Below are 26287 nucleotides of genomic sequence, written 5' to 3'. Positions count from 1 at the left end.
CTAGGGCAGTCAATATCTGTCAAACCGGAGGTCGGATCACCTTGATTCCTGTGCCAAAAAATGCGGCGTTCCAAAGAGAGTCAACTTCACCTACTGTGTAGTCTAGAGAGAGAGAATGCTGGTCAACACTGGTCAAAGTTCCGATCTACAGTTTGTAAACCCTAGAAAATTGCGTCCTTCCTTCCCATGTGTGAGAGAGAGACCTTTCTGCGCAGGAGAGAGAGAGAGAGACTCTTTTCTGCGTAGAAGAGAGAGAGAGAGATAGATGAAAAGTGTGTGTCCAAATGAGGAGACATCTTGTATTTATATGCAAACATTGATGATGAATAGATGCGATTTTTGGGCTTCTGAGCCTACATAAGTTACTGGCCGACTTTGACAATTAGTCCATAATCAAAATAAATTCATATCTCCATAAATACTTATCGGAATTAGATGATCTTTAGATCAATATTACACCTCTCGACGAGAGGAATCTAGAAAAAATATTATCAGCCATGAATAAGGTGACCCACATGAAGTTTGGCCCTAGTTGCCAATTTTAACACTTGCAGAATTCGATTTTCCAGAGTAGCAGCAATCAATTGTCAGAGAGTTTGAGCTTTAGAGAGGAAGCAGAGTCAGTGTGGGGCAGGGACAGTGATCCAAAGGAAGTTTTCCAGATCCAGAGAGGCGGCAACAAGAGGCTGAGTTCTTTCCAATGAGGCAACGCAGTTGCTTCAGAAGAGCAATTCGATTTGGCTGGAGGAAAATTCGATTCAGCGTCTAGAGGCTGGGAAAATCTTCCAAAGGGTCGGAGAATTAGTTTCCTTAGTAGAGATAGCCAAAAAGACTTGATCAGAGGCAGTTCTGGGCTAGAGTCCAAGGGTTTGCACAAGCACTGCACAGAAGTTGACGCAGAGGGTCCAGGAGGACGAATTTTTTAGGTAAAGTCATGCTGGGGTTGCTTGTGGAGGAAGAGAAATTCCCTTAGATAATTTTGGCCAGATTTATTTGCTGTTTGTATTCCCTGTTGGGCATCCATAGATTGTACTCATATTTCACTGCAGCATAATAATAAAACTCTTAGTTGTTACACCAGTTTCCTCAAGTTGGGTTTTTCCGAGGACATTTGTCCAAAAATAATGGTGTCATATTTTTATGTGTGTGTGTGCTAGATTTTCTCAGATTCCAGCGTTATTTCTTTTCTTCCGCAGTATTTATTTGTGAAAATCAGTTTGAATTATTTGGTATTTGCCGTATCACATTGCAAATAAATTGTTAAATAAATTAACAATTAGGAAAGTAATTTCCAGTTGCTGTGATAGATTGAAATTTTCACAAACACTACATTCTGGAGCCATATATGTAGTCCAAGATGACTTTATCAGCAGTAGACAATCTAATTTTTGTAGAAATTTCCCTACAGATCTATCTCTCTACTACCATGTAGAAAATTTGTATGTAGGTTAACTCGATAATGCAATATAAATCAAAGTAGAATACTATAACCTACTTCTACTATCAAAGTTTTGCGGAAGGTAAAGATCGAGCAGAACACATATAACCAGAAGAAGAAGAATCAACACAATACACATGAAAATATTTCGGGGAAAGCCTCAGCTAAAAACCCCATTATCTGTGTTATCATACAAGGTGGAAATACATAGGAATTATACAAAGCCTTAACTCTCACAGCTAGCCAACTCTTAGTACAATCCTCATAGATGCTTACAGGCAATCAAAGCTTCTCACAAGCCTTCCTCTCCGCCCTCCAAGCTCCTGTTTCCTTGCGCTATTCCTAGTGGATGATTCTCCTTAGCAAGTGGAACACCAATCTCACACAGTGCTCTAACACACTATCAGAACTGCGCAATCCTCAAGGAAGTATTTCCTTCTGCATGCATGAGTTTTCTTTATAGGAGAAAACATGAAACTGATAGTACATTGTCCTTGACTTTAATCTCAATTGGGCCTTTCTCAGAATAGACATGCATGAGTTACTAATGAGGGAATCTTCAGTTATGTGGAGTACACTAGTTGAGTGCATGCATGCATCAACTGACTCATAACTCACAATTAGTTCCTCAAATAGTTTGAAACTAATTTAACTGGACTTAACTTAGTACATTGAGTTAACTAATTACAACTCAAATATAACTCAATCTTATCTCCTTAATTAAGGGATAATCTCCTTAATTTAAGGGATAACACTTGCATGACTTCAGAAAGGCTTCTAACTTGAATTTCTCCAACTACTCCATAATGAATTAATTAATTATTTCCAAGTAGCTGGTGAGACTAAATTCGATTTTAATTCACAATTTTAATTCAAGGACATTAAAATTTGAATTTCTGGATTCTATTTTATCATTTCTTGTTGCTATTTTCAACGCTCCCTCTCAAAAAGAAAGGAATTCAACTCGATCCCGATCGTGAACCTTTGGAATGTTATGCCTGCAACACTTCTTTCTAGTGTTGTTGCTCCAACAACTTCAAAAAAAAAAAATCCAACCTGAAACAGTGTGATGCATCTGTCATCAAAGTCTCGGACTGCTGTTGCCTCTGTCAACTGAAAACTTTGCGCTTCTGCTGACTTTGCCTTTCTGCACTATTGTCAATCCTTCTCTGCGCTCTTCAGTATCTGACTACTCTAGCCTCTGTCACTTTGATCTCTGACTGCATCAATCCCATCGATTCCTCCTGCTACTATGTACTTTGGGCTCCCGTAGCAAGCTACGATCCATGAGATAAAAACTCTCAATGGACCCTGCCCAATTTCAGCCTTCTTGGGATTATCACTTCACATCGCCCCACCTCACACCTGGAGGTATGGCTGCATGTGATCCCTCTGCCCACTTGGATTGAAATTCCCCCCTAATGGAGGTATCTGCATGAGTGGATCTCTTCACTCGGTCTCCTCTCTGCTTCTCTAATTGTGGCTCCTCCACAATTGTTTGAGACTTCTTCTGGGGTTGCATGTTGAGAGGTAATTTATTCTCCCTCTCAACCACCAGGTCTCTAACATTTGCCTTGCTCTTCAAGGCTTTGCATGCATCTTGAACCTCAAGAGCATACATGTTCTTAACTTGTGAACCGATTTGTTTCACCTGTCTCGTGGTGATGTGTCTAAGAAAAACCTTTCCCTTACTAAAGACAACATCGTAGCCTTTGTCCTCCAACATTGCGACTGATACCAAGTTCTTCTTCAGTCTAGGCACATATGTCACATCTGTCAAGGTGATAGGAGCTCCATGCTCCCTCTGAAAAGCAACCGTGCCCACTCCTGAAACACTATACCTTTCGTCGTCACCCATCTCTATGCGCATCTTGACGTCTTTCTCCTCCAAGGTACTGAATAACTTTTTATCACCAGTCATGTGGAATGAGGCTCCATTGTCAAGATACCAAACACAACCCATCATCGATGACACCATGCATGTGATGAGGGTAAAGTCCATTTCGAACTGAGAGGCAAATGCCTCACCTTCCGATCCTTCTGAGGATCCCTTCTTGGACTTCTTTGATGGGCATTTAGTCGCATAATGTCCCATCTCATGACAATTAAAGCATCTCACTTTAGACATGTCACCCTTCTTCCCTCCATGAGAAGAATTCGTTTTGGAATGGGAAGCCTTCCCCTTCCCTTTCCTTGCGTTACTTGCTAAGTGTTAATTTTAGGTATGTTCCATGCTTAGAGCAATTTATTTCAATTTTCACAGTTAGCTCAATATCTTTTCTAGATTAGCAATCACATCAGCATTAAAGTAAACTGCAGATAGAACATAAACATAAATTGTAGAAGACAAGCCAAGACAAGAGGACACAATATGTGGCGCTAGCCAGGGACAAACCCTAATGTGGGGAAACCCTTGATCAATTCTTCTTATATGTTCTTCAATAGTTCGGCAGAGAGAGAGAGAGAGAGAGATAGTACGTTTACAATGGGAGTCAACACTTTGACTTATCTAGATAAGAGCATAGATCATCTCTAAGAAGATGATACATGAGATCAGTTGAAGACATGCTGCTTCAACTGATTCTCCAAGGTGACTCCTTCACCTATCGTTGTGCTGCATTTCGTCATCATGTTGCACCTCACTGTGCTGCACCATGCTGTTCCCATCATCACTATGTTGCATCTCATCATGCTTCATTAATCATGACTGTACCCATCATTGTACTGCATTATGTGCCATTGTTACACCATGTTTCCATACTGACCTATGTGCTGGCTGCATCTTGCTTGCTTGTTGTCCTTTGCATGCTTGCTGTTGTATGCTAGCTTCCCTTGCATGCTAGTTGTAACATTGCATGCTTGGTTATTTGGCATTTGCTACTAAGTACCATACAACTGTCCCAATGTTAGTTAGTTGTCCCTTGCATGATACTCTCCTTTGGAGACAAATGCTCAGGCTGTTCCGACAGTTTCAGCAATTTCGATTGTTCCCGGCAGTTTCGGCGGTTCCGACAATTCCGGCTATTCCCGATAGTTCCCGACAGTTCCAGTAGTTCCAACAATTTCGATTATTCCCGATAGTTCCGGTAGTTCTAGCTTTTCCCAATAGTTCCCGGCAGTTCCGCCTTTTCCTGACAATTCTGGAAGTTTCGGCTTTTCCCAGCAATTCCGATAGTTCTGGCTTTTCCCGGCAGTTTCGGCAATTCCCGGTAGTTTCGACAGTTCCAGAAATTTTGGCTATTCCCGGCAGTTCCGGCTTCGACCCTCTAGATTAGGGCAACATTATCCCTTAGGATCTCTCCTCCTACTAAAACCCAAAGACAAGTAGAGAGGAAGAGATCCCAAGTGTGTTGAAATGACTTGAAGGCCACCTCTATTTATACTAAAATGTTGAGCACAAGTGGAGTTTATTTGGTTGCTGGCCGACCTTGATGAATTGTCCCATAACACAAATAAATTAATATCTCCATGAATACTTATCAGAATCAGATGATCTTTAGATCAATGCTACACCTCTCAATGGGAGGGATCCAAGAAAAATATCGGCTTCCATTAATAAGATGACCCACATGGAGTTTGAGCCTAGTTGCCAATTTTAACACTCCCTCTCAACTAGGGAGAACTCCATCCATTGATCCATATGTCCGATTGTACTACCTTTGCCATCAGTGCCCTGCACTGCTGAGCTTTGCTTTGCTTTGCTCTGCTCTGCTGAACCATGGAGAAGAAGAATTGATCGAGAATGTCTCATACCATTCTCTACTGACCCGAAGTCAGTTTCATTTGAAGAGAGTGTGTCACATCACTCTTGCTAGTCCGAAGTCAGTTTTATTGATCCTAGATCAATATCACAATAGAGTGTCTCAAACCATTCATACTGATCCCATATCAGTTTCATTGATCCTAGATCAATGGAGGTCATCCTAGAATAGGGAGTACGATAGATACATTGATGCGTCCATCGATAGTACTACTATGGTCCCTAACCCCATTTCCCTGCTCATTGATCAGATGAGAGGTACTTCCCATGAGTCCCAGACTGCATGGGTAGGATGCCTCGACAAGAGAACTAATCATCCTGTCCTCAGGAGAATGAATTATCCCGCCCCACAGTCGCCATGGGAGAACAAATCATCCCGGCCCATAGGAGAAGTAATCATCCTGTTCCACAGTTGCCACAGGAGAACTAATCATCCCGACCCACAAGAGAACTAATCATCCTGTTCCACAGTTGCCACGGGAGAACTAATCATCCCGACCCACAGGAGAACTAATCATTCTGTTCCACAGTTGCCACGGGAGAACTAATTATCTTGGCCCACAGGAGAACTAATCTTCCTGTTCCGCAGTTGCCACGGGAGAACTAATCATCCCGTCCCACAGGAGAACTAATCATCCTGTTCCACAGTTGCGACGGGAGAACTAATCATCCCGACCCACAGGAGAACTAATCATCCTGTTCCACAATCGCCACAGGGTCTCACAAGGGAAGGTTGAACTTGTCATCTTGTACATAGCGCACCACCAAGGGAGGGTGAGTCGCCCTGTGGTTGTATGTTGCTCCAGTAAGCACCCCAAGCCCCCCAGAGCTTCCAGAGCTCAATGCATGCAACATGCAGGACCCTTATAAGAAGGTCTCTCAACGACTCCAAGTCGTTCAGGAAAGTCACAGATTTGACCTTTCCCCGGGGCTTTGACAAAATGTCTGTGACCTGTACATCAGTCTTAATGCGATGGAGCCTCCTCGCTCATCGACTTACCATATCCCAGATAAGGCAGTATCTTATGTCTATCTGCTGGAGCAATCATCGAATACAGGATTCCTCAATAATCGAATCCCCCCTCTGGTTGTCACAGAGAATCATAGTGGTATTCATCATGTGTACAAACAACTCACTTAAGAGCTTCTGTAACCATGCAGCTTCACGTGAAATCATACTCGTAGCTATGTATTCGGTCTCGGCGGTGCTTATAGCAACCGACTTCTGCTTCTTGCTCATCCATGATATCGACGCTGAATCCAAAGAGAACCAGCACTAAGAAGTGCTCTCATGATCCTCCACACTCCCTGCCCAGTCAGCATTCAAATAATCATGCATTTTCATATTTTTGGCAGTGTATCTCAATCCATGAGGGATTGTGCCCCGAAGATATCTCAAAAGATTCTTGGCACCAATCCAGTGAAGCTCAACCAAATATGAGCTCACCATGCTAATTGCAAAACATATATCCGGACAGAAGTTCACCAAGAACATCAACACGAATGAGTTTATGAAACTCAAAGGCATTTCCCAAATTTGGTCCGACATCACTACCATATAACTTATGAAAGTTAAGATCCTCGAGGTAGTCATAGGCTTGCAGTTTATCATTCCACATTCAGAATCCAACTCCCTCTTACTTCTGCAAATGAGAGGGTCTACACTTGTCAAAAATAGGTCGTCCTCATAAGGTGCTGGTATGAGAGGTCTATCATCCACAACCTTCAAACAATGGTTTGGATCGGCTTCACTCTTAGTGAATCTCAGCTTCATCTGACAGCTATCAATCCTCTCATACTACGCCCGAGGAGTTTTGCTTCAAGCCATAGAAGGCTTTCTTCGACCTGCATACGTGAGATTCCTGATCATGAATCTCAAACCCCTCGGGTTGTTCCAAACCCGTGGACCTACTACATGAGGGGAACGGTTCCCTTGTAAGATTTTCTTTCGTGACATCGCAGACATGTACTTTCATGCTCTTTTTGAATTCAGGCATCCCTGTCACCATCTAACTCACAGACCTCCGGTGCTATGTGTCAATGGACATGGTCCCTAGTGAACTTCCTGCAACTTGATACAACCCTGAACTCAAAAACATCTTTGAAAATTCTATTTTCAAACATGTACCTTTCCATCAATGAGTGCCACCTCGTAACCTTTGACTTCCATTACCGAAATGGACACGAGGTTCTTCTTGCGATCAAGTACATAACAGAGATTCTGTAAATGAATCGAGTTATCCTCATTCAATTGAGGGGTAACATTCCCTACAACCTTTCCGGGATAGGTGGCATCGGCTCCAAATATAATCCCACGATTGTTTCCATCTCTACCAAATTAGAGAGTGCACCCTTCTATCCGATGAAGTGCCTTGAAGCAAAACAATCAATAAGTCAGATTCCCAAATAATCTGAAGGAGAGGGCCAATACAAGATAACTCTTCTTTATCTTATCAAAAACAACATTTGATTCTTCATACCTGGGGTTCCTTGCTTTCTTTGAAGAGTCGGCCATTTCCTTGATGACCTGCATTACCTATTATTCCTTTGGACATTGAAGATGACCCTGGAATGATTGTTATCTTCATCAAGAGATGCGTCTCTGCCTTCGGACATTCCTTCGCATAATCACCGAACTTATTGCAACCAAGGCATCTGCCTTTCCTTCCACCCTTAGATCCAGACTTCCCAATGAAGTGATCTTTAGGTAGGCCATCAAAAACTTCTGCTGCGCTATTCTGATAATATTCTCTACTTTGACTTCACCCTCGGTGAATTTGAAGAGGGATGAGGAATCCACTGATCCTTTTGTCCTTTCCCAACCGTCTTCGGTGATTGCTCTTTCACTCTTGCTTGGGCATTGTCTTCACCTCAACTCTGATACCATGTTAAGTTTAGGTATGTTCTATGCTTAGAGCAATTTATTTCAATTTTCACAGTTAGCTCAATATCTTTTCCAGATTAGCAATCACATCAGCATTAAAGTAAACTGCAGGTAGAACATAAACATAAATCGCAGAAGACAAGCCAAGAAAAGAGGACACAAGATGTGGCGCTAGCCAGGGACAAACCCCAATGTGGGGAAACCCTTGATCAATTCTTCTTATATGTTCTTCAATAGTTCAGCAGAAAGAGAGAGAGATAGTATGTTTACAATGGAAGTCAACACTTTGACTTATCTAGATAAGAGCATAGATCATCTCTAAGAAGATGATACATGAGATCAGTTGAAGACATGTTGCTTCAATTGATTCTCCAAGTTGACTCTTTCACCTATCGTTGTGCTGCATTTCGTCATCATGCTGCACCTCACCGTGCTGCACCATGCTGCACCCATCATCACTATGCTGCATCTCATCATGCTTCATTAATCATGACTGTACCCATCATTGTACTGCATTATGTGCCATTGTTGCACCATGTTGCCATACTGACCTATGTGCTGGCTGCAACTTGCTTGCTTGTTGTCCCTAGCATACTTGCTACTGTATGCTAGCTGTCCCTTGCATGCTTGCTATTGTATGCTAGATGTCCCTTGCATGCTAGCTATAACATTGCATGCTTGGTTTATTTGCTGCTAAGTACCATACAACTGTTCCAATGTTAGTTAGTTGTCCCTTGCATGCTACTCTCCTTTGGAGACAGATGCTCAAGCTGTTCCAGCAGTTTCGGCAATTTCGACTGTTCGCGGCAGTTCCGGTAGTTCTGGAAATTCCGGCTATTCCCGATAGTTCTGGCAGTTCCGGCTTTTCCCGACAGTTCCAACATTTCTCGATAGTTTCAGCTTCTGCCCTCTGCGTCAGCTTTCCCGGCTGTTTCGACAGTTCCGGCTGTTCCCGGTAGTTCTGGTTATTCCCGGTAGTTTCGGCAGTTCTGGCTTTTCCCGGTAGTTCCCGATAGTTCCGGTAGTTCTGACTTTTCCTGACAGTTCTAGCTTTTCTTGGCAGTTCCGACAGTTCCGGCTTTTCCCGGCAGTTTCGGTAGTTCCCGGTAGTTCCGGCAATTTCGGCTATTCTCGGCAGTTTCAACTTCTGCCCTCTAGATTAGGGCAGCGTTATCCCTTAGGATCTCTCCTCCTACTAAAACCCAAAGACAAGTAGAGAGGAAGAGATCCCAAGTGTATTGAAATGACTTGAAGGCCACCTCTATTTATACTAAAACGTTGAGCACAAGTGGGGTTTATTTGGTCGCTGGCCGACCTTGATGAATTGTCCCATAACACAAATAAATTCATATCTCCATGAATACTTATTGGAATCGGATGATCTAATGATCAATCCTATGCCTCTCGATGAGAGGGATCCAAGAAAAATATCAGCTTCCATTGATAAGATGACCCACATGGAGTTTGGCCCTAGTTGCCAATTTTAACACTAAGGCCAGATTTTCTTCATCATCATCCTTGGATGGAGAACCATCTTGTGTGCTCCTCTTGATCTCCTCCTGCATTAGATCCGACCACAGTCGTTCCCAATCCGACAGTTTCTCCCTTCTATTCACAGAGTCCTGGTAGCTATTCCAGCTCTTTGGAAAGCCAAGGAGAGTGAGGCTCACCATATCATCATCGACAGTAATTATTCCCACACTGCCAAGCTCATCTCTGCAGGTGGTGAGCTTGTTCAGATATGTGGAAATAGTATCGCCCTTCTCCATCTTGATTCTTCGAAGCTTATCCTTGAGTGCCAATTTCCTCTGGTCGCTACTGTTCTGGTAGAGGTCCTTCAATGTCTTCCACATTGAAAATGGAGTATCCTTCCCATGGAGACTCGAGACAATATGGTCTCGAACTCCCTCAAGGATGATCCATCTTGCCTTCGCCACACACTTCTTCCACTCAGCCAACTCTTGTGCATTAGTTGAAGCTGGCTTTGGGATTTCTTGATCAATGAAATCCTTCAAGCCATTCTCTTCTAATACAACATCCATTTTATCTTTCCATGCTATGTAATTCGAGCTACCTTCCAAGGCATACTCGAGTCTCAAGCCATAGAACGCCATTGGCCAACCGAAGTATGATATGAATTCGATTTCAACCTGCAACCCTGAACTTCAAACTTTGAATTCTCTTCTCCGTATACTGTTCATAGCTCTGATACCATGTAGAAATTTCCCTATAGATCTATCTCTCTACTACCATGTAGAAAATCTGTATGTAGGTTAACCCGATAATGCAATATAAATCAACGGAAAATACTATAATCTACTTCTACTATCAAGGTTTTGCGGAAGGTAAAGATTGAGCTGAACACATATAACCAGAAGAAGAAGAATCAACACAATACACATGAAAATACTTTGGGGAAAGTCTCAGCTAAAATCCCCACAATTTGTATGATCATACAAGGTGGAAATACATAGGAATTATACAAAGCCTTAGCTCTCATAGCTAGCCAGCTCTCAGTACAATCCTCACAGATGCTCACAGGCAATCAAAGCATCTCACAAGCCTTCCTCTCTGCCCTCCAAGCTTCTATTTCCTTGACAGATGTGAAGTATGTGCTTGGACTGAAGAAGAACTTGATATCGGTCGCGATGTTGGAGGGCAAAGGCTACAATGTTGTCTTTAGTAAGGGAAAGGTTTTCCTTAGACATATCATCACGAGACAGGTGAAACAGATCGGTTCACGAGTTAAGAACCTGTATGCTCTTGAGGTTCAAGATGCATGCAAAGCCTTGAGGAGCAAGGCAAATGTTAGAGACTTGGTGGTTGAGAGGGAGAGTAAATTACCTCTCCACATGCAACCCCAGAAGAAGTCTTAGACAATTGTGGAGGAGCCACAATTGGAGAAGCAGAGAGGAGACTGAGTGAAGAGATCCACTCATGCAAATATCTCCATTAGGGGGGGATTTCGGTCCAAGGGGCAGAGGGATCACATGCAGCCATACCTCCAGGTGTGAGGTGGGGCGATGTGAAGTGGTAGTCCCAAGAAGGCTGAAATTGGGCAGGGTCCATTGAGAGGTTTTAGCGCATGGATCGTACCTTGCTATGGGAGCCCAAAGTACATAGCAGGAGGAATCGGTGGGATTGATGCAGTCAGAGATCAAAGTGATAGAGGCTAGAGTAGTAAGATACTGAAGAGCATAGAGAAGGATTGACAATAGTGCAAAAATGCAGAGTCAGCAGAAGCGCAAAGTTTTCAGTTGTTAGAGGCAATAGCAGTCCGAGACTGATGACAGATCCATCATACTATTTCAGGTTGGATGTTGTTTTTTTGTTTCTGAAGTTGTTGGAGCAACAACACTAGGGAGAAGTGTTGCATGCATAACATTCCAAAGGTTCACGATCGTGATCGAGTTGAATTCCTTTCTTGTTGAGAGGGAGTGTTGAAAATAGCAACAAGAAATGATAAAAATAGAATCCAGAAATTCAAATTTTAATTTGTCCTTGAATTAAAATTGTGAATTAAAATCGAATTTAGTCTCACCAGCTGCTTGGAAATAATTAATTAATTCATTATGGATTAATTAGTTGGAGAAATTCAAGTTAGAAGTCTTTCTGAAGTCATGCGAGTGTTATCCCTTAAATTAAGGAGATTATCCCTTAATTAAGGAGATAAGGTTGAGTTATACCTGAGTTGTAATTAGTTAACTCAGTTTACTGAGTTAAGTCTAGTTAAATTAGTTCCAAACTATTTGAGGAACTAATTGTGAGTTATCAGTCAGTGGATCCATGCATGCACTCAACTAGTGTACTCCAGATAACTGAAGATTCCCTCATTAGTAACTCATGCATGTCTATTCTGAGAAAGGCCCAGTTGAGATTAAAGTCAAGGACAATGTATTATTAGTTGCATGTTTTCTCCTATAAAGAAAACTCATGCATGCAGAAGGAAATACTTCCTTGAGGATTGCGTAGTTCTGACAGTGTGTTAGAGCACTATGTGAGATTGGTTTTCCACTTGCTAAGGAGAATCATCCACTAGGAACAACGCAAGGAAATAGGAGCTTGGAGGGCAGAGATGAAGGCTTGTGAGAAGCTTTGATTGCTTGTGAGCATCTGTGAGGATTGTATTGAGAGCTGGCTAGCTGTGAGAGCTAAGGCTTTGTATAATTTCTATGTATTCCCACCTTGTATGATAATACAGATAGTGGGGTTTTTAGCTGAGGCTTTCCCCGAAGTATTTTCATGTGTATTGTGTTGATTCTTCTTCTTCTGGTTATATGTGTTCAGCTCGATTTTTAAGCTTCTGCAAAAATTTTGATAGTAGAAGTAGGTTATATTATTCTGCTTTGATTTATATTGCATTATCGGGTTAACCTACATACAGATTTTCTACATGGTAGTAGAGAGATAGATCTGTAGGGAAATTTCTACAATTTTTTTCTAAACCTTGGCCTAGGTGAGCCAAGATTTTCAAGGACCATGCGAATGATCATTAGTAGATTGAATTCCATGCCTTAAGCATGTAACACGGAGAATCAATTGTAGTGGTAGTTTTCAGAAAGTTTTACCATTAAGATGTCAGACACTTCAATTTAATTTTCTCTAGTGTCCTTCAAAACCACAACATTGGTAAAAGAATGGCTAAAATAGGGTAGACAAACTTCAATGTCATTCTAAAATGTTCATTTAAACTTGTAGAAACTGGGGAGCTAACTCACAGAAGTTCATAGCAAGTTTTCAGAAGTGCAGCAACAACAATGAACTAGGGACCTGTGGTAGTGGCGACTATTAACATCAAAATAAATAGAGGAATTGCAGCCAATATAGACATACACAATTTAAACAAAAGCTCAAGGAATGATGGAAATCCTCCTTCGAAAGATTAATTTTGTCTACGACAGGAGATAAAATATACAATCAAGAGTTGACCCCATATTATGAACTGATATTTTCTAGGCTGTGTGGTTCTCTGCAGATATAGTTTTTACAACTCTGTTTGTTTACAGTGGTTCTTTAGGTAACCTATCTTTCTATTCTGTTTGCATTTCGTTTCTGGCCCATTATTTCATGTATCAAGCTGTGATTCAAGTAGTTTTCGATCTTGTTTCCATATTTTTCTTTTTAATGACTTTTAATGTTTCTATATCACTTATCTCCGATAAGGTTGTTATTAGTTATCTGATATATTCTTGTACTTTTATGGCATTAATTCCACAATATATGGAGTTACTATAAACTATAGAAACATTTTTAACTATCAATTGCTGGTATTTATATTCATGACGTGCACAAATTTTCCTTTATAAATGATTCCCAGTCTTTAATACAGAGTGCTGTTGTTGGTTACGAGGTTTTGAATGCTTAAACGACTGATATGGTGGTTCCTTCTCTTGTGTGTGCAGTTCAGCGCTAAAATATGTTTGCTTACATCATTCAGGGACACTTGCTTTATTGAGATCATGCCAAGACAGCAGAGTCCACAGAGAGGTTCCAGTTCTAAAAGGCCTTTGAATTTATTAATATCAGTGTTTAAGCAGACTGATTTATTGTTACAATTACAATTTTTTTCAATGAGCATTGTCCGGTGTACTAATTAGGTTACCTGAATCCTCAATTAGGTTATTGTGTTAGTAAAAACATTTCCAATGATGTTTGAAAGGAAATATTCACTGGTATACATAGAGCTTTAAAATTGAACATGTATGTAGTGTATTTTTATCTAGAAAAGTATGTTTTATATTTACAAAAATCTGAACAAAGGATAGAAGGGTATGTCCAATGGAGATCATATCCTCTTTCTTAGACCAATTAGTGCTGCAATAAAATCAGAATACTAAGATGGAATTAAATATCATGCATCTTTTATGAAAAGAGATTATTTAACCAGGAGCTTATGGTGATCCTCATCCTGCCATAGAGAACAAAAGGAAGACACAGAACCCACCTCATGAGCAAAAACAGCCTTGCACCTAATTTACAAAGAAAAAGAAGGTAGAAACCCTTAGGCAGTGCCAAATTGGTGCAAATGCAGGAGAAACCTCAAACCTGTGAGTGGCAATCACCAATTATTGCAAGCCTCTAGCAAGTCCTGTCTTGAACCAACCCTAATCATTGATCCTCAAGAAACCTCCAACACTACTTGACAAACTAACACTCTCAAAAGATGTGCTTAACAGTCTCTGAGCATTGGCAAACAAGGAAAAGGCCATTAGAAAGCCCACTTTTGGCTAGCTTGGCCTTTGACGAAACCCCTTGGTGTATTGCCAACCATGAAAATCCCCTCAGCTTGTAGGAAAGCCGAATCGACCATACTTTGTGAAGAGTAATAAATTGATCTATCCTCCAAGTCTCTAGAGAGCCATCGAACATTAAGGACTGGGGATAGCAGCTGTCTCTGATGAAGCACGGAGTACAGAATGTGAATCACACTGCATAAGCGAATAGCCAAAGCACCACTATCAATCCCTCCAAAAAAGTCTTGACATCCCAATGTTCATTTTAAATAACTTAGTTTTTGATATAAGTTCTTGCAACTCCAGGATGAAGAAACGATTAGGAGCAAGGAGGCCATATTCCTTAACAAGGGCATGCCACTTGTTGTAATCTGTGGGATTACAAACTATAGGTTACCAGTAGCGGAGTCACACAGCCATAATATACAGGTATTACACAAAAAATACACAAGCATGCCTACATAGAAGGATGAAGAGAAAAGTAGTAGTGGAACCAGCAAGAATTTGTCTTTGTTATATCTAATCAATAGCAATTTTTTACATTGTGGATGCATACATTTGCATCAGTGGAAGGTAGCTGCGACTATCTTTATCTACCTTGGTTGGTCAGCCTGACCTAGTGGTCGATCAACCTAATTGTTTGATCAACTGAACTTCACAGTCAATTGACTCTTTTACAATTGATCAACTCACCAGCCTAGTAACATCCCCCCCCACCGTCAAAGCCTTCTTTGTCTTGAATAAGGGAGAGTTTGGAAAACATACAAAATTTCAAAATTATATCCAAAAATTACAGCAAATACACTTAGGGTTTCTCTATCTGAATGCTACTGCTCATTGACACACTAGGGCTAAAAAAAATTAAACCAAGGTCTTAGATGGGATGGTGGCAGTGCATGCTGTGAGGGTGGTTCCTTAGTGACTTATGCACAAGTGTTGTAAATATGCAGTGCGTGTTCTGCTGTGATAGTCTTGTCAAAATCCCATCAAAAGCAAATTCACAAAATATGGGTTCTTTGTCAAAGTTGTGGCAAGTTCACCCTTGGTAAAGTTGGAAGTGCTACCATAGACAGCAGAAAGCCATTATGAAATTGATACATATGATTCTTCTGAATGTACTTGGTGAACTCCCCCTATTACCACTCTTGCCACTTGCCCTCAAGAGCTCGTGGGAGATGGGAATCATTATTTTGTCCTTCGATGTCTTTTTGTACCACAATGCTTTGTACTTTCGTCATATCGCATGGCATTAGAGTGAAGCCATCTCTCCATTTTCCATCGCTGATGGTCCATTTCTTGAAGTTGAACTAGCATTTCTATCAGTCGATCTCCTCAATTCTTGCTTGTCGGTTGTTGTTCATGTGGGCCTCCAACTCCAACATCAGTTGTTTGTCGAACCTTTTATTGGTTCGGGGTTTGATCACTCTGGACTTTGGTGCCTCTAAAGGTGGCGTTGCCCCTCTCATCTTATGTTAATATTTAGGGCTAGGTTGTTCTCTGCTGTAGATAATTGTGATTTTAAAATTTTCAACATTTTCATATAACATTCACCCCATAACATCATTTCTTCGTTAGCAATTATGTAGAGAGAACAATAACATCAACAATGCAGTGGAACAATAAAGAACAATAAAAGAAAAGCATGCGCAATAGAGACACCAGGATTTAGGTAAGAGACTAGGGAAAAACCCCACAAGGGGCAAAACCCAACCAAATTCTTCTTCTTAGATATTCATCAATTGTTCAACTGTGATTCAAAGTACAATAAGAATGAGATACAACAATCACATCAGGCCTCCTAGAGCCAACCCAAGCCAGTTCACAACTTTGTTTGTAAACTGAATAATTTGACCTTCGATAATCAAACAAGCTCACTGTCTCAAGTACCATCATCCATGTTGCCTCAACAAGTGTCATCAATATCAAGAGTCTTCACTATCAAGGAACATCATCACCGTCAAGTGTCATCATTACTATCATGTATCATAAGAGCAAGGTCATTGTCATCATAAGACCATGGTCACTGTCATCAGATATCTTACTGTAATCATATATCATAACAGCAAGGTCACTGTCATATAACCAGGTCACTTCCATACAAGATCACTGCCATGTCACTCATCAGGGTCACTGTCATGAATCAAAGTCATTGCCATACATATATATCACTGCCATTTATCAAAGTCACTGCCATACATATAGATCACTGTCATGTATTAAATTCACTGCCATAAGTTTACTTTCATATTAGGGTCACTGTAATATTAGGGTTATTGTCATGTCTAGATTATATCAAAGGATGCTACCATTTACATATGTATCAAGGTCTTTGCCATAGAAACAAATTACTGTTATCACTGTTGTCAAGATTACTGCCATACATTATTGTCATGAGGACTATTGTACATTACCGTGTCATATCATAGATCACTGCCATAAGTCTCCAAATCACTATCATAGATTACTTCAGAAATACAATGTGAATCATAGATATATAATTGTGAACCACATAGATAAGAAGGCGAACCACTGTATTATGTGAGTCATAGTGATACCAAATGCGAGCTACAAAATCATAGCGAGCCACCACAAAGAATTTTCATTGTGATAGCGAGTCACTGTGAATGCTAGCGAGTCATTGTGAAATAGATATGATCCATTGATACGAGCCAGAGGTGAAAATACGATCCATAGAAAGCGAGCTACATTTTGAACCACAAAGAATTTAACCAACCACTGACCCCATCCCAACTCTGATTTTAACCATAATGTTTATGAGCAATCAAATGACCCCATCCCAACATGAATTTAACCATAATGTTTTGGATGATTTGCATAATGGTGCACTCTAGGATGTAGCAAAATGAGAGAGTCGAGGCCATAGTTTGGAAAGAGGAGGATTTTGTGACTCTATAGGGAGGATGGAACTTTGGAGAACAACTCAAAGATTAAGGAGTTATTTGGTTTACATTTTAGGGGCATATTTTGTTCCTATTAACATTTAGGCTCAATTGTGCTAGACAATTGAGCCTATTATCAAGTGATTCTTAGGAATGCTAGTTTGATTGATTATGATCAGTTGAATTCTATGCTTTCCAAGGAGGAACTCTTTTTAGTTCTATCTTGTTAAAATTGCCAACTAGGGCCAAATTCCACTTTGGACAGCTCATTTGATGGAGATGATGATTGCATTGAATTCCTCTTTTCGAAAGGACCAAAATTGATTTAAAGATCATCAAATTTGGACAAGCAGAAATGTGTTTTTGAATGTATACCAACACGTGTAAATTGTCAAGGTTGGCCACATCATCATGTAGGCTCATGAAGCCCAAGAGACATGTCACTTCACCCTCAATAACTTGTATAAATCTAAGTGACCTCTCACCTCATTTGGCATCATCGTCACTCACACACTCTTCTCTTTACTTCTCCCATTGGTTCTTACAACTATTGGGCATACTCTTTATCTCACATGTGTGGCAAGGAGGACGAATTTCAAACATAATTACAGGGCCAAAAATTTCAGTCTTTCTTGTAGTTTGACCAGTGTTGATAATATCGCTGAAATATCGGCGATATTCGCAAATATCGCGATATTTTCTCTGAGCCGAAATATCGCCCCCGAAAAATCGCGATATTTTCATGTTTTGAATTTCGCGCGAGAATTCCGAAATTTCGGCGATATTTTAGTAAATATCGCGAGACGAGGGTAAATATCGCCGGTTTAGGGTTGTATCGACTTATAAAATGGTTTTTGAGTTTTCGATGCCCGTCATTTTGTTTTCGTGCGAGCTGGAGAGTGAGACGGAACCGGTCGGTGCTGCGAAGGAGGGTTTACCGTTTGGCTGCCAAGAAAACTTAAAAGGTATGAATCATTGAATCCGACATCGTCTTCACACTCTTCAGTGCCGCTGCGTTTACTGTATGGCAGTGTATATACAAACGCTGGTTTACAACTGTGTTTTATCATTTATGCTCTGTTCATGTTGCATATAGTTCACGCTGTCTGTGGCCCTAGTACCTACAGTCTCTGCAATCCGCTACCATATGCGTTTAAAAATTAATACTACCAGTTTTCGTTTTAATCACCGCTACCACTATAATATATAATATATATAACCGTCAGGAATCCACGAAGACTGTAATCGTTGTCTTTAATAAAAACTTATAATATTGTGTATCTCAAGGACAGAAATAAGGGATATTGACTTGGATAGCCATGCAAAAAAATAACATGGATAGCGACAGAAAAAAGATATTGTGACGCTGCATGTCTAAAGATTTCGAGAGAAAAAAGGATTTTCGTGATTCGTTAGTAGTAATAGACGTCAAGACACTGCAAGTCTTCTGCAATCGCCATATGTGGCGCTGCAAATCTAAGTATCTCCATTGAAAAAGACAGTAGAACCTATTCATAATCAAAACTAAATAAATCTTATTATTATTATTACCGACTTATGTTAAAATTAATGCTCTCTATATATTTAAACTTTAACTCAAAAATATAAATATAGATTTATTTTGGAGGTGTATTTGTAATTTTTTATTTTAAAAATGAATTATTTTATTTTAAATAAAATTTTGTTTTTATTATTGTTATTAATTTAATACTTTAAAAATTCTCTGGACAATTCAACTTGGGATGGTAGTGAAAATGAAGACTTACTCACAAATTCCTATAAATACAAAATAAAAATTAAATAATTAAAAAAATTCATTTTTATATTTAATTTAAATTTAAAAATATGATTTAATTTTAAATTTAAAAATATAATAAGTTTAATAAAAACTTATAATATTATATATTACTTATTAAGTTACTAATTCCAAATTTTTTTTTGGTGCTGTAGGTTTCCTTTTGAGTTAGCCCACTACAAAATACAAATATGCCAAAAAACTTGGACCCATTTTGGGAGTATGGGATCCCTGATGGTGGGACAAATCGTGCATATCTTTCATGCAAATTGTGTGGGGACAAGATGACAGGTGGGGTTACACGACTGAAATACCATCTTGCTAGACTCACTGGACATGATGTTGGCATTTGTCAAGTTTCTAGTCCGGAGCTTATACGAAAAGCTCTTGAGGCAATTGAAGAAAAGGACAGAAAGAAGGAAGAGGCGGAAAGAAACAAAGCTGAACGTGCAGGTAGATCTTTTGGGATATCTTCTCCTGATTTTGATGTTCAGGGTAGTGGCCCTACTGGCCCTAGTGGGAGGGGCTCCACAACTGGCACACCATCACATGCTAGCGCTACTGCTAGTGTGAATGCGAGGTCATCATTTTTTGTTCCACGAACAGGAGCTGGAGCACAACCTGGCATAAAATCGCTTTATAAAAAAAAGGAGAAGGAAGAAGCAGATAGAGTCATGGGGAGGTGTATTTTTTGGAGCGACTTACCTCTCAGCATCACAAAAACCAATCCATTTTGGCAACCAATGTGTGATGCTATTGCTGTTGTGGGCCCAGGGTACAAAAGTGCCACATATGAGGAGTTGCGGGGGCCAATTCTTCAAGCAGAAAAACAGGACATCAACTCTAGATTGGCGGAGTTGAAACAGACATGGGAAGTCACTGGATGCACAGTGATGTCTGATGGTTGGACAGATAGGAAGGGTAGGACCCTTCTAAATTTCTTGGTACATTGTCCTAAAGGTACCATGTTTATTAAATCGTTGGATGCATCAGAACATATCAAAGATGTAGCAACGATATGTGAGTTGTTAGATGGGTTCATTCAGGAGATTGGTGTGCAGAATGTGGTGCAAGTCGTAACAGACAATGCAGCTAATTATGTGTCTGCCGGCAGAATGCTTATGGAGAGGCATCCCACATTGTTCTGGACTCCATGTGCAGCGCATTGTCTTGATTTGTTGCTTGAGGATATGGGGAAACTCTCCTTCATCAAGGAGGCAGTTGATATGGCTAGGAGCATCCCCAAGTTTATTTATAACCATGCTTTTGTTCTTAGCCTTATGAGGAGGTTCACTAGAAACAAGGAGTTGCGGCGTCCTGCCATCACACGTTTTGCCACAACCTTTATTACTCTTCAGTCTTTGCTTCGATGTCAGTTCGAGTTGAAGCAAATGTTTGTGTCTGATGATTGGCGTGCTTGTAGATACAACAGGAGACCTGATGGGAGAGCCATTGAAAAAATGGTGTACTCTGAGACATTTTGGCGTGGAGTACAAGAAGCATGTGCAGTTAGCGAACCTATAGTAAAGGTTCTTAGATTGGTGGATGGAGAGAAGCCTGCAATGCCTTATTTGTATGAGGACATGGATAGGGCCAAGGAGGCCATTCGTTCCTATTATGCAGACAAGGGTTCTGCTGGCCTTAATAGGCAGATGATGTTATGGGATGTGATCGATAGTCGGTGGACAGGGATGCTTCATCGATCCATTCATGCAGCAACACTCTTCCTCAACCCTGCATTTGCATACAAATGCAAATTTCGTTTTGATGGCGAGGTGATGGAAGGGCTCCATTCCTGTATTCAGAGGATGGTACCTGATTCTGAGCTTCGTAGCAAAATCAACCGCGAGATACATAGTTATAAGGATTGTGTTGGCCTATTTGGCTTTGATGATGCCATTAAGGAAAGGGCCCTCTTCATGCCACGTAAGTGACAAGTCATCACTCATTAGAAATTAGAAATTTGAATTTAATTATGTTTTAACTTTTAACTTTTAAGTTTTTGAATTTTTTATTTCATTATTTTGTTGTAGATCTTTGGTGGCGAAGCTATGGTGCAAGGGTACCAAATTTGCAAAATTTGGCTATACGAATCTTGAGTCAAACATGTAGCTCTTCAGGGTGTGAGCGCAATTGGAGTGTATTTGAGAAAATACACGCCAAAAAGCGCAACAGGTATAACTTTGAACTCAAGCCTTCAGTTGAGCAATTACACTTATTGTAATTTTTAATTTTTAATTTATGACCTTCAAGTGTCAAGAGTCAAGAGTCAAGACTCATTACTTTTTTTGACACTCTTACAGGTTGGAGTTCGCACGCCTCAACGATTTGGTGTATGTGCATTACAACATCCGACTTCAAGTGAGGCAAATAGAATCACCAGTGGATCCAGATGTCATTTCCTTAGACAATATTGATGTATTGTCTCCGTGGAGGGTGGAGTCTCAGGAGCCCATATTGGAGGAGTCACCTTCATGGTTAGAGCCAGTGGCAGATGATCCATTAGAGCAGGGGCAGCAAGAGGAGGACTCGGAGTCAGAGGAGCAGCAGCACTTAGAGGAGGAGCAGGAGGAGCAGGAGGAGGAGGGCACTGCGGGAGCATCAGCATCAACACCCTCTGCTATAGATATAGGAGAGCATAGCTCCATGCCTATCACTCATTATTTGACATTAGGTGCAGAGGCAGTGTCAGGGCCTTCTACTACTAGGGGCAGGCCTGGCAAACAGCCCATCATGTTTTCCCGTAAAAGGGGGAGAGGGCAGTAGATAGATAGCTGCTAGTTTTATTTGTTATGCTACATGTAACTCATGATGATGAGATACTTTTATTATTATATGTGATGTTATTTTGTATTGGTTCTCCACATTTGAGTCCTTGAATGGACAATTATCAGGGATTAGCACGATTTGGTATCGCCTTTGATATATCATTTCTATTTGACATCATATATATCAGTGTTTTCTTCATATTTATGTGCCAATGTGTTTATTTCATGCTGTTATTGCTTTATATGTTTAAAAATCTGAAAAAAATGAATATATTATGCATTTTTTATGCTTGCTTTTGTTGTTTAAATTCTGAACATGAAGATGTTGCTTTAAAAATTAAAATAGTTTCTTGAGTGTTTGCTGGGCACTGTATAGTTATACTCATTTAATGCCAATTTTTTGTTTTTTTTGTGCCCTAGGTTTGAATTAGTTCACTACAAATGTCAAATATGCCAAAAGCCTTGGACCCATTTTGGGAGTATGGGGAGGCTGTTGGTGGGGCAAATCAGGCATATATATCATGCAACTTGTGTGGGACCAAGATGTCAGGAGGGATTACACGATTGAAATACCATCTGGCTAAACTCTCTGCATATGATGCAGATGTGATGCCTTGTATGGTTTCTAGTGCAGAGGTTATACAAAAAGCTCGTGAAGCAATTGCTGAACAAGACAGAAAGAAAGCTGCTAGGGAGAGGCCAATGGTCTCAGATAGATAGCTGCTAGTTTTATTTGTTTTGCAACTTTTGCTACATATAAGTTTATAACTCATGATGATGAAATACTTTTAAAGTTTTATATATGTGATGTTGTTTTGTTTGAGTCCTTGATTGGACAATTATCACTATCAGGGATCAGCAGGATATGTGATGTTATTTTGTTTGAGTCCTTGATTGGACAATTATTAGGGATCAGCAGGATTTGGTATCGCCTTTGAAGTTTGATGTATCATTTCTATTTGACATCATATATTTCAATGCCTTCTTCATATTTATGTGCCAATGTGTTTAGTTCATGTTGTTATTGCTTTATATGTTTAGAAATCTGAAAAAAATGAATATATTATGCATTTTTTATGCTTGCTGATATTTGCCGATATTTTGCCGATATTTTCGCCGATATTTCCGATAAGATATTTTCCGGACCCTCGCCGATATTTTCCCGATACCGATATTATCAACACTGAGTTTGACCAGTGCTGACTTTGACTTTCTAGGCAGAATTTTAGTTCGATCTTTTGGGCAGTTTTCTGTTTGGGCAGGTCGTACTCTTTGGCACAGAAACCGAGGTATTATGAGCTCTTTGACTGCAGAGATAAATTGCAGGTTGACCGTAGACTTCAGGGCAGAGTTTGACCAAGTTTGATCGCTGACTTTGGGACTATTTTGGGCTGACTTTGACCTCCTGTTTAGGCCGAGCTTGACTAGTTATGACCAAGCTGCTTTGAGGACATTTTGATGCTACTTTGACAAGTGTTGAGTTTATGGTTAGGGCTGAATTTGGTTGTAGTTGACTGTAGATTTGATAGGGCTGTTTTGAATTTGATTTGGCAAGTCAACTTTGACTTTTTGTACTCTCTCTGCTGAACATTTCATATAATAATAAGAAGAATGGATCGAATGGTTTTCCCCATCTTGGGGTTTTTCCCTGGCATTCGCCAAATCTGGTATTCTCTTGTCTTGGATTGTCTTCTGCATTTTGTTATTTCATGTTCTATCTACAGTGACTGTCAATGTGATTAATGGTTAATGACAAGTGTGATTGCTATTGGAAACTAAATTGGAAATTGTCATTGGGATGCTAAAGGACATTGAAGTAATTGTGTTAAGCATAGAACATACCATTGTTAACTAAAATTAACATGGTATCAGAGCACAGGTGAAGACAAACCCCAAGCAAGAGAGAGAAAAACAATCACGAAGGGAGATTTGTTAGTCAAGATTATTGGACTAGCCTCAATGGCTACAACATCTTATATCAAATCTGAGGATAAGCTCAAGGACAAATCTAACTATCATGCATGGAAGATGACGTTGGACTTGACTTTGGAAGAGCATGATGCGATGGACTATGTGCAAAGAAGAGTGATGGAGCCTCCTTCAAATGCAACTGCTACTGCAAAGGTGAAGTATAAGAAAGGTGAGGTCAAAGCTAAAAGACTTAACATAGACTCCATTCAAAAGCATTTGGTTGCATATATTTCTGATTTGGGAACATCTAAGGAGATGTATGATAAGTTGGTTGGGATGGTCAAAGTGAACAACGCAAATCAAATCCTCTTGAAGGACATCAATATAGATAAAGGGGAGTCTATCCAATCCTACTTTTTGAGAATAACACAAATCAAGAATGACCTATTATCTATTGGAGAAGTTATTGTTGATAAAGAGATCACTCTCATTGCACTTGGAGGCCTTTCAAGGGCACGAGATGTGTTTAACACCACCATTCTCAACAATGATAGGATACCTAGTTTTGATGACAAATGGAAATGAACCTACTGCTTTCTCTGCTCATGCAAAGAGGAAAAACAATGTTGGTCCAAGGATTCAAAGAAGGAAGAACAAGAAGGTGCTACAATTGTAACAGGTTCGACGACTATGCTAGAGATTGTCCTCGCAAGAAGAATTCTTCAAGGGATGATGACAACAACAACAACAGTTTCAAAGGCAATGACAATCAAAGGAACAACATGTTCAATAATAAAGGAAAGAAGAATGCTACCGTTGCTCGATATGGAAATGGTCGACATGACAAGAGGACAAGAAATTCCAGGTATGAGGAAAGTAATATTGTAGAAAAACAAATTGAATTTTATCTTATTTCCGCTCTATCTACTGCCTCTCCTTTGGATATCTTGGATCATTGATTGATTGATAGTGGAGCCTCAAGGCACTTCACTGGGTACAATGAGGCCGTCTCCAATTTGGTTGAAAAGAAGGCTAATTTCGAGATCATACTTGGTGATAATACTACCTACCCCATGAAAGGGATAGGTACTGTCACTCTTTACTTGAATCAAGGTCAAACCATTCATCTACAAGAAGTGTTGTATGTGCTTGATTTGAAGAAGAACCTGGTGTCTATTTCTGCAATGGAAGATAAAGGCTTCAAGGTAGCATTCATTGATGGAAAGGTACACATTTGGAAAATAAACCCTAAAGATGCATTCACACTTGGATTTAGGATGGATGGTCTCTTTCAAGTTGGAGGAAGTCCTTTTGGAGCCTTGACTTGCGATACTTCTCTTCAATCTGAATTATGGCACCAAAGATTTGCCCACCTTCATTACAAAGCCTTATTTGGGGCAAGGAAGATGGTCACAGGTATGCCCGAGTTCAACATGAATCATGAAGGATTTTGTCAGGGTTGTGCAGCTGGGAAACTTACAAGGGCACCATTCCCTTCTAGTGAAAGCCAAACTATCGATGTTCTTCAATTGGTCCATTATGTGTGAAAATTTCTAACCCAAAATTCTACTGCAGTAACTGATTTATTTCACCTACTTATTTCTCAAAATAAGTTATTTACGAAATCCCTTCAGCAAACATTAAAATACATTCTACTGCAGTTATTACATAATTACATTGAGAAAATAACAAGCACAAGAACCAATCACATCAACGCAGTTGTTTTGGACAATTGTCCCCAGAAAAACCCAATGTGGGAAAATCGGTGCAACAGATGAGGGTTTTATTAATCTTCAGCATTAATCGCTTTACAAGGAATGATTTTACAGAGAAACTAAGATACTACTGAGAGAAAACACCTGAGACAAGGTTCATCCCTCTCTTGGAAACTTTCTAACACCCTAGAGACCCTTCTCCCACTTCTCCATCACTTCTGCGTCACTCTGCATGGTTATGCGTCCCTCTGCGTCAGCCTGCATCTCTTGGACTGCGTCTTCCCTCTGCGCTGTCTCTCAATACACCTGCGTCACCTCCTCCTTAGTCACTGACTGCTGCTGATGCCCTTCTCTTCCTCTACCCTGCAACTCTCCCTTTGAAATCGATCTCCTTCTCTATGAGAAGCCATTTTCCTTGGGATTCTGAGTATTTGCTGGTGTGTCTCCAAATGATTCTCAAGTCTTCTCTTATACTTTTCCTATTGATGAATCAACAGCCGATATTAAGTCTCTAATCAACAGCTAAGATTAAAACAGACTTGATCCTCGTCTCTTAGAAGCTTCTCACCCTTATCTTTATTAATACCCATTAATATTTTTATTTTCCTAAGTTTAGACATTAAAAATATTAATTATTTTAATAACTCCTCATCCGGGTGGAATTTCCCCAAATGATTTCCGGGTCTTGGAGATCTCATGTATTCTAGACCCTCCACAAAATTTTGGAGCTAGAGCACATCCGATGCTACCCAAAATCAACACTTCCTCTTAGCGAGGAATGTGCTCTAGCAGTGTTTCCCAATGGAAGCACTACATTGATCCACGACATCGGTCCTCTGCCCCTCGTCTACTGCGTTGCTGCAACCTGTACTGTTGCCCATGA

At 40.2% G+C, this 26287-nt stretch overlaps 1 protein-coding gene across 1 annotated transcript in view; it reads left to right on the top strand.

The window, feature by feature from the left end:
• The window catches only part of LOC149199567 (OVARIAN TUMOR DOMAIN-containing deubiquitinating enzyme 12-like), a 223619-nt gene that overhangs the window by 151150 nt on the left and 46182 nt on the right, over window positions 1–26287 (top strand). Inside the window, exon 8 of the mRNA XM_089402487.1 lies at window positions 13485–13569. Within this exon, the coding sequence (XP_089258613.1) occupies window positions 13485–13569 (85 nt within the window). The remainder of the gene's footprint in view (window positions 1–13484; window positions 13570–26287) is intronic.

Source organism: Pinus tabuliformis, chromosome 2_1 (assembly GCF_031772625.1).
Source record: "Pinus tabuliformis cultivar Carrire ecotype Pingquan chromosome 2_1, CPIR1, whole genome shotgun sequence".
Taxonomy (NCBI): Eukaryota; Viridiplantae; Streptophyta; class Pinopsida; order Pinales; family Pinaceae; genus Pinus; species Pinus tabuliformis.
Note: the sequence above shows the minus strand (reverse complement) of the source record. Positions and strands in the feature narration are given on the sequence as shown.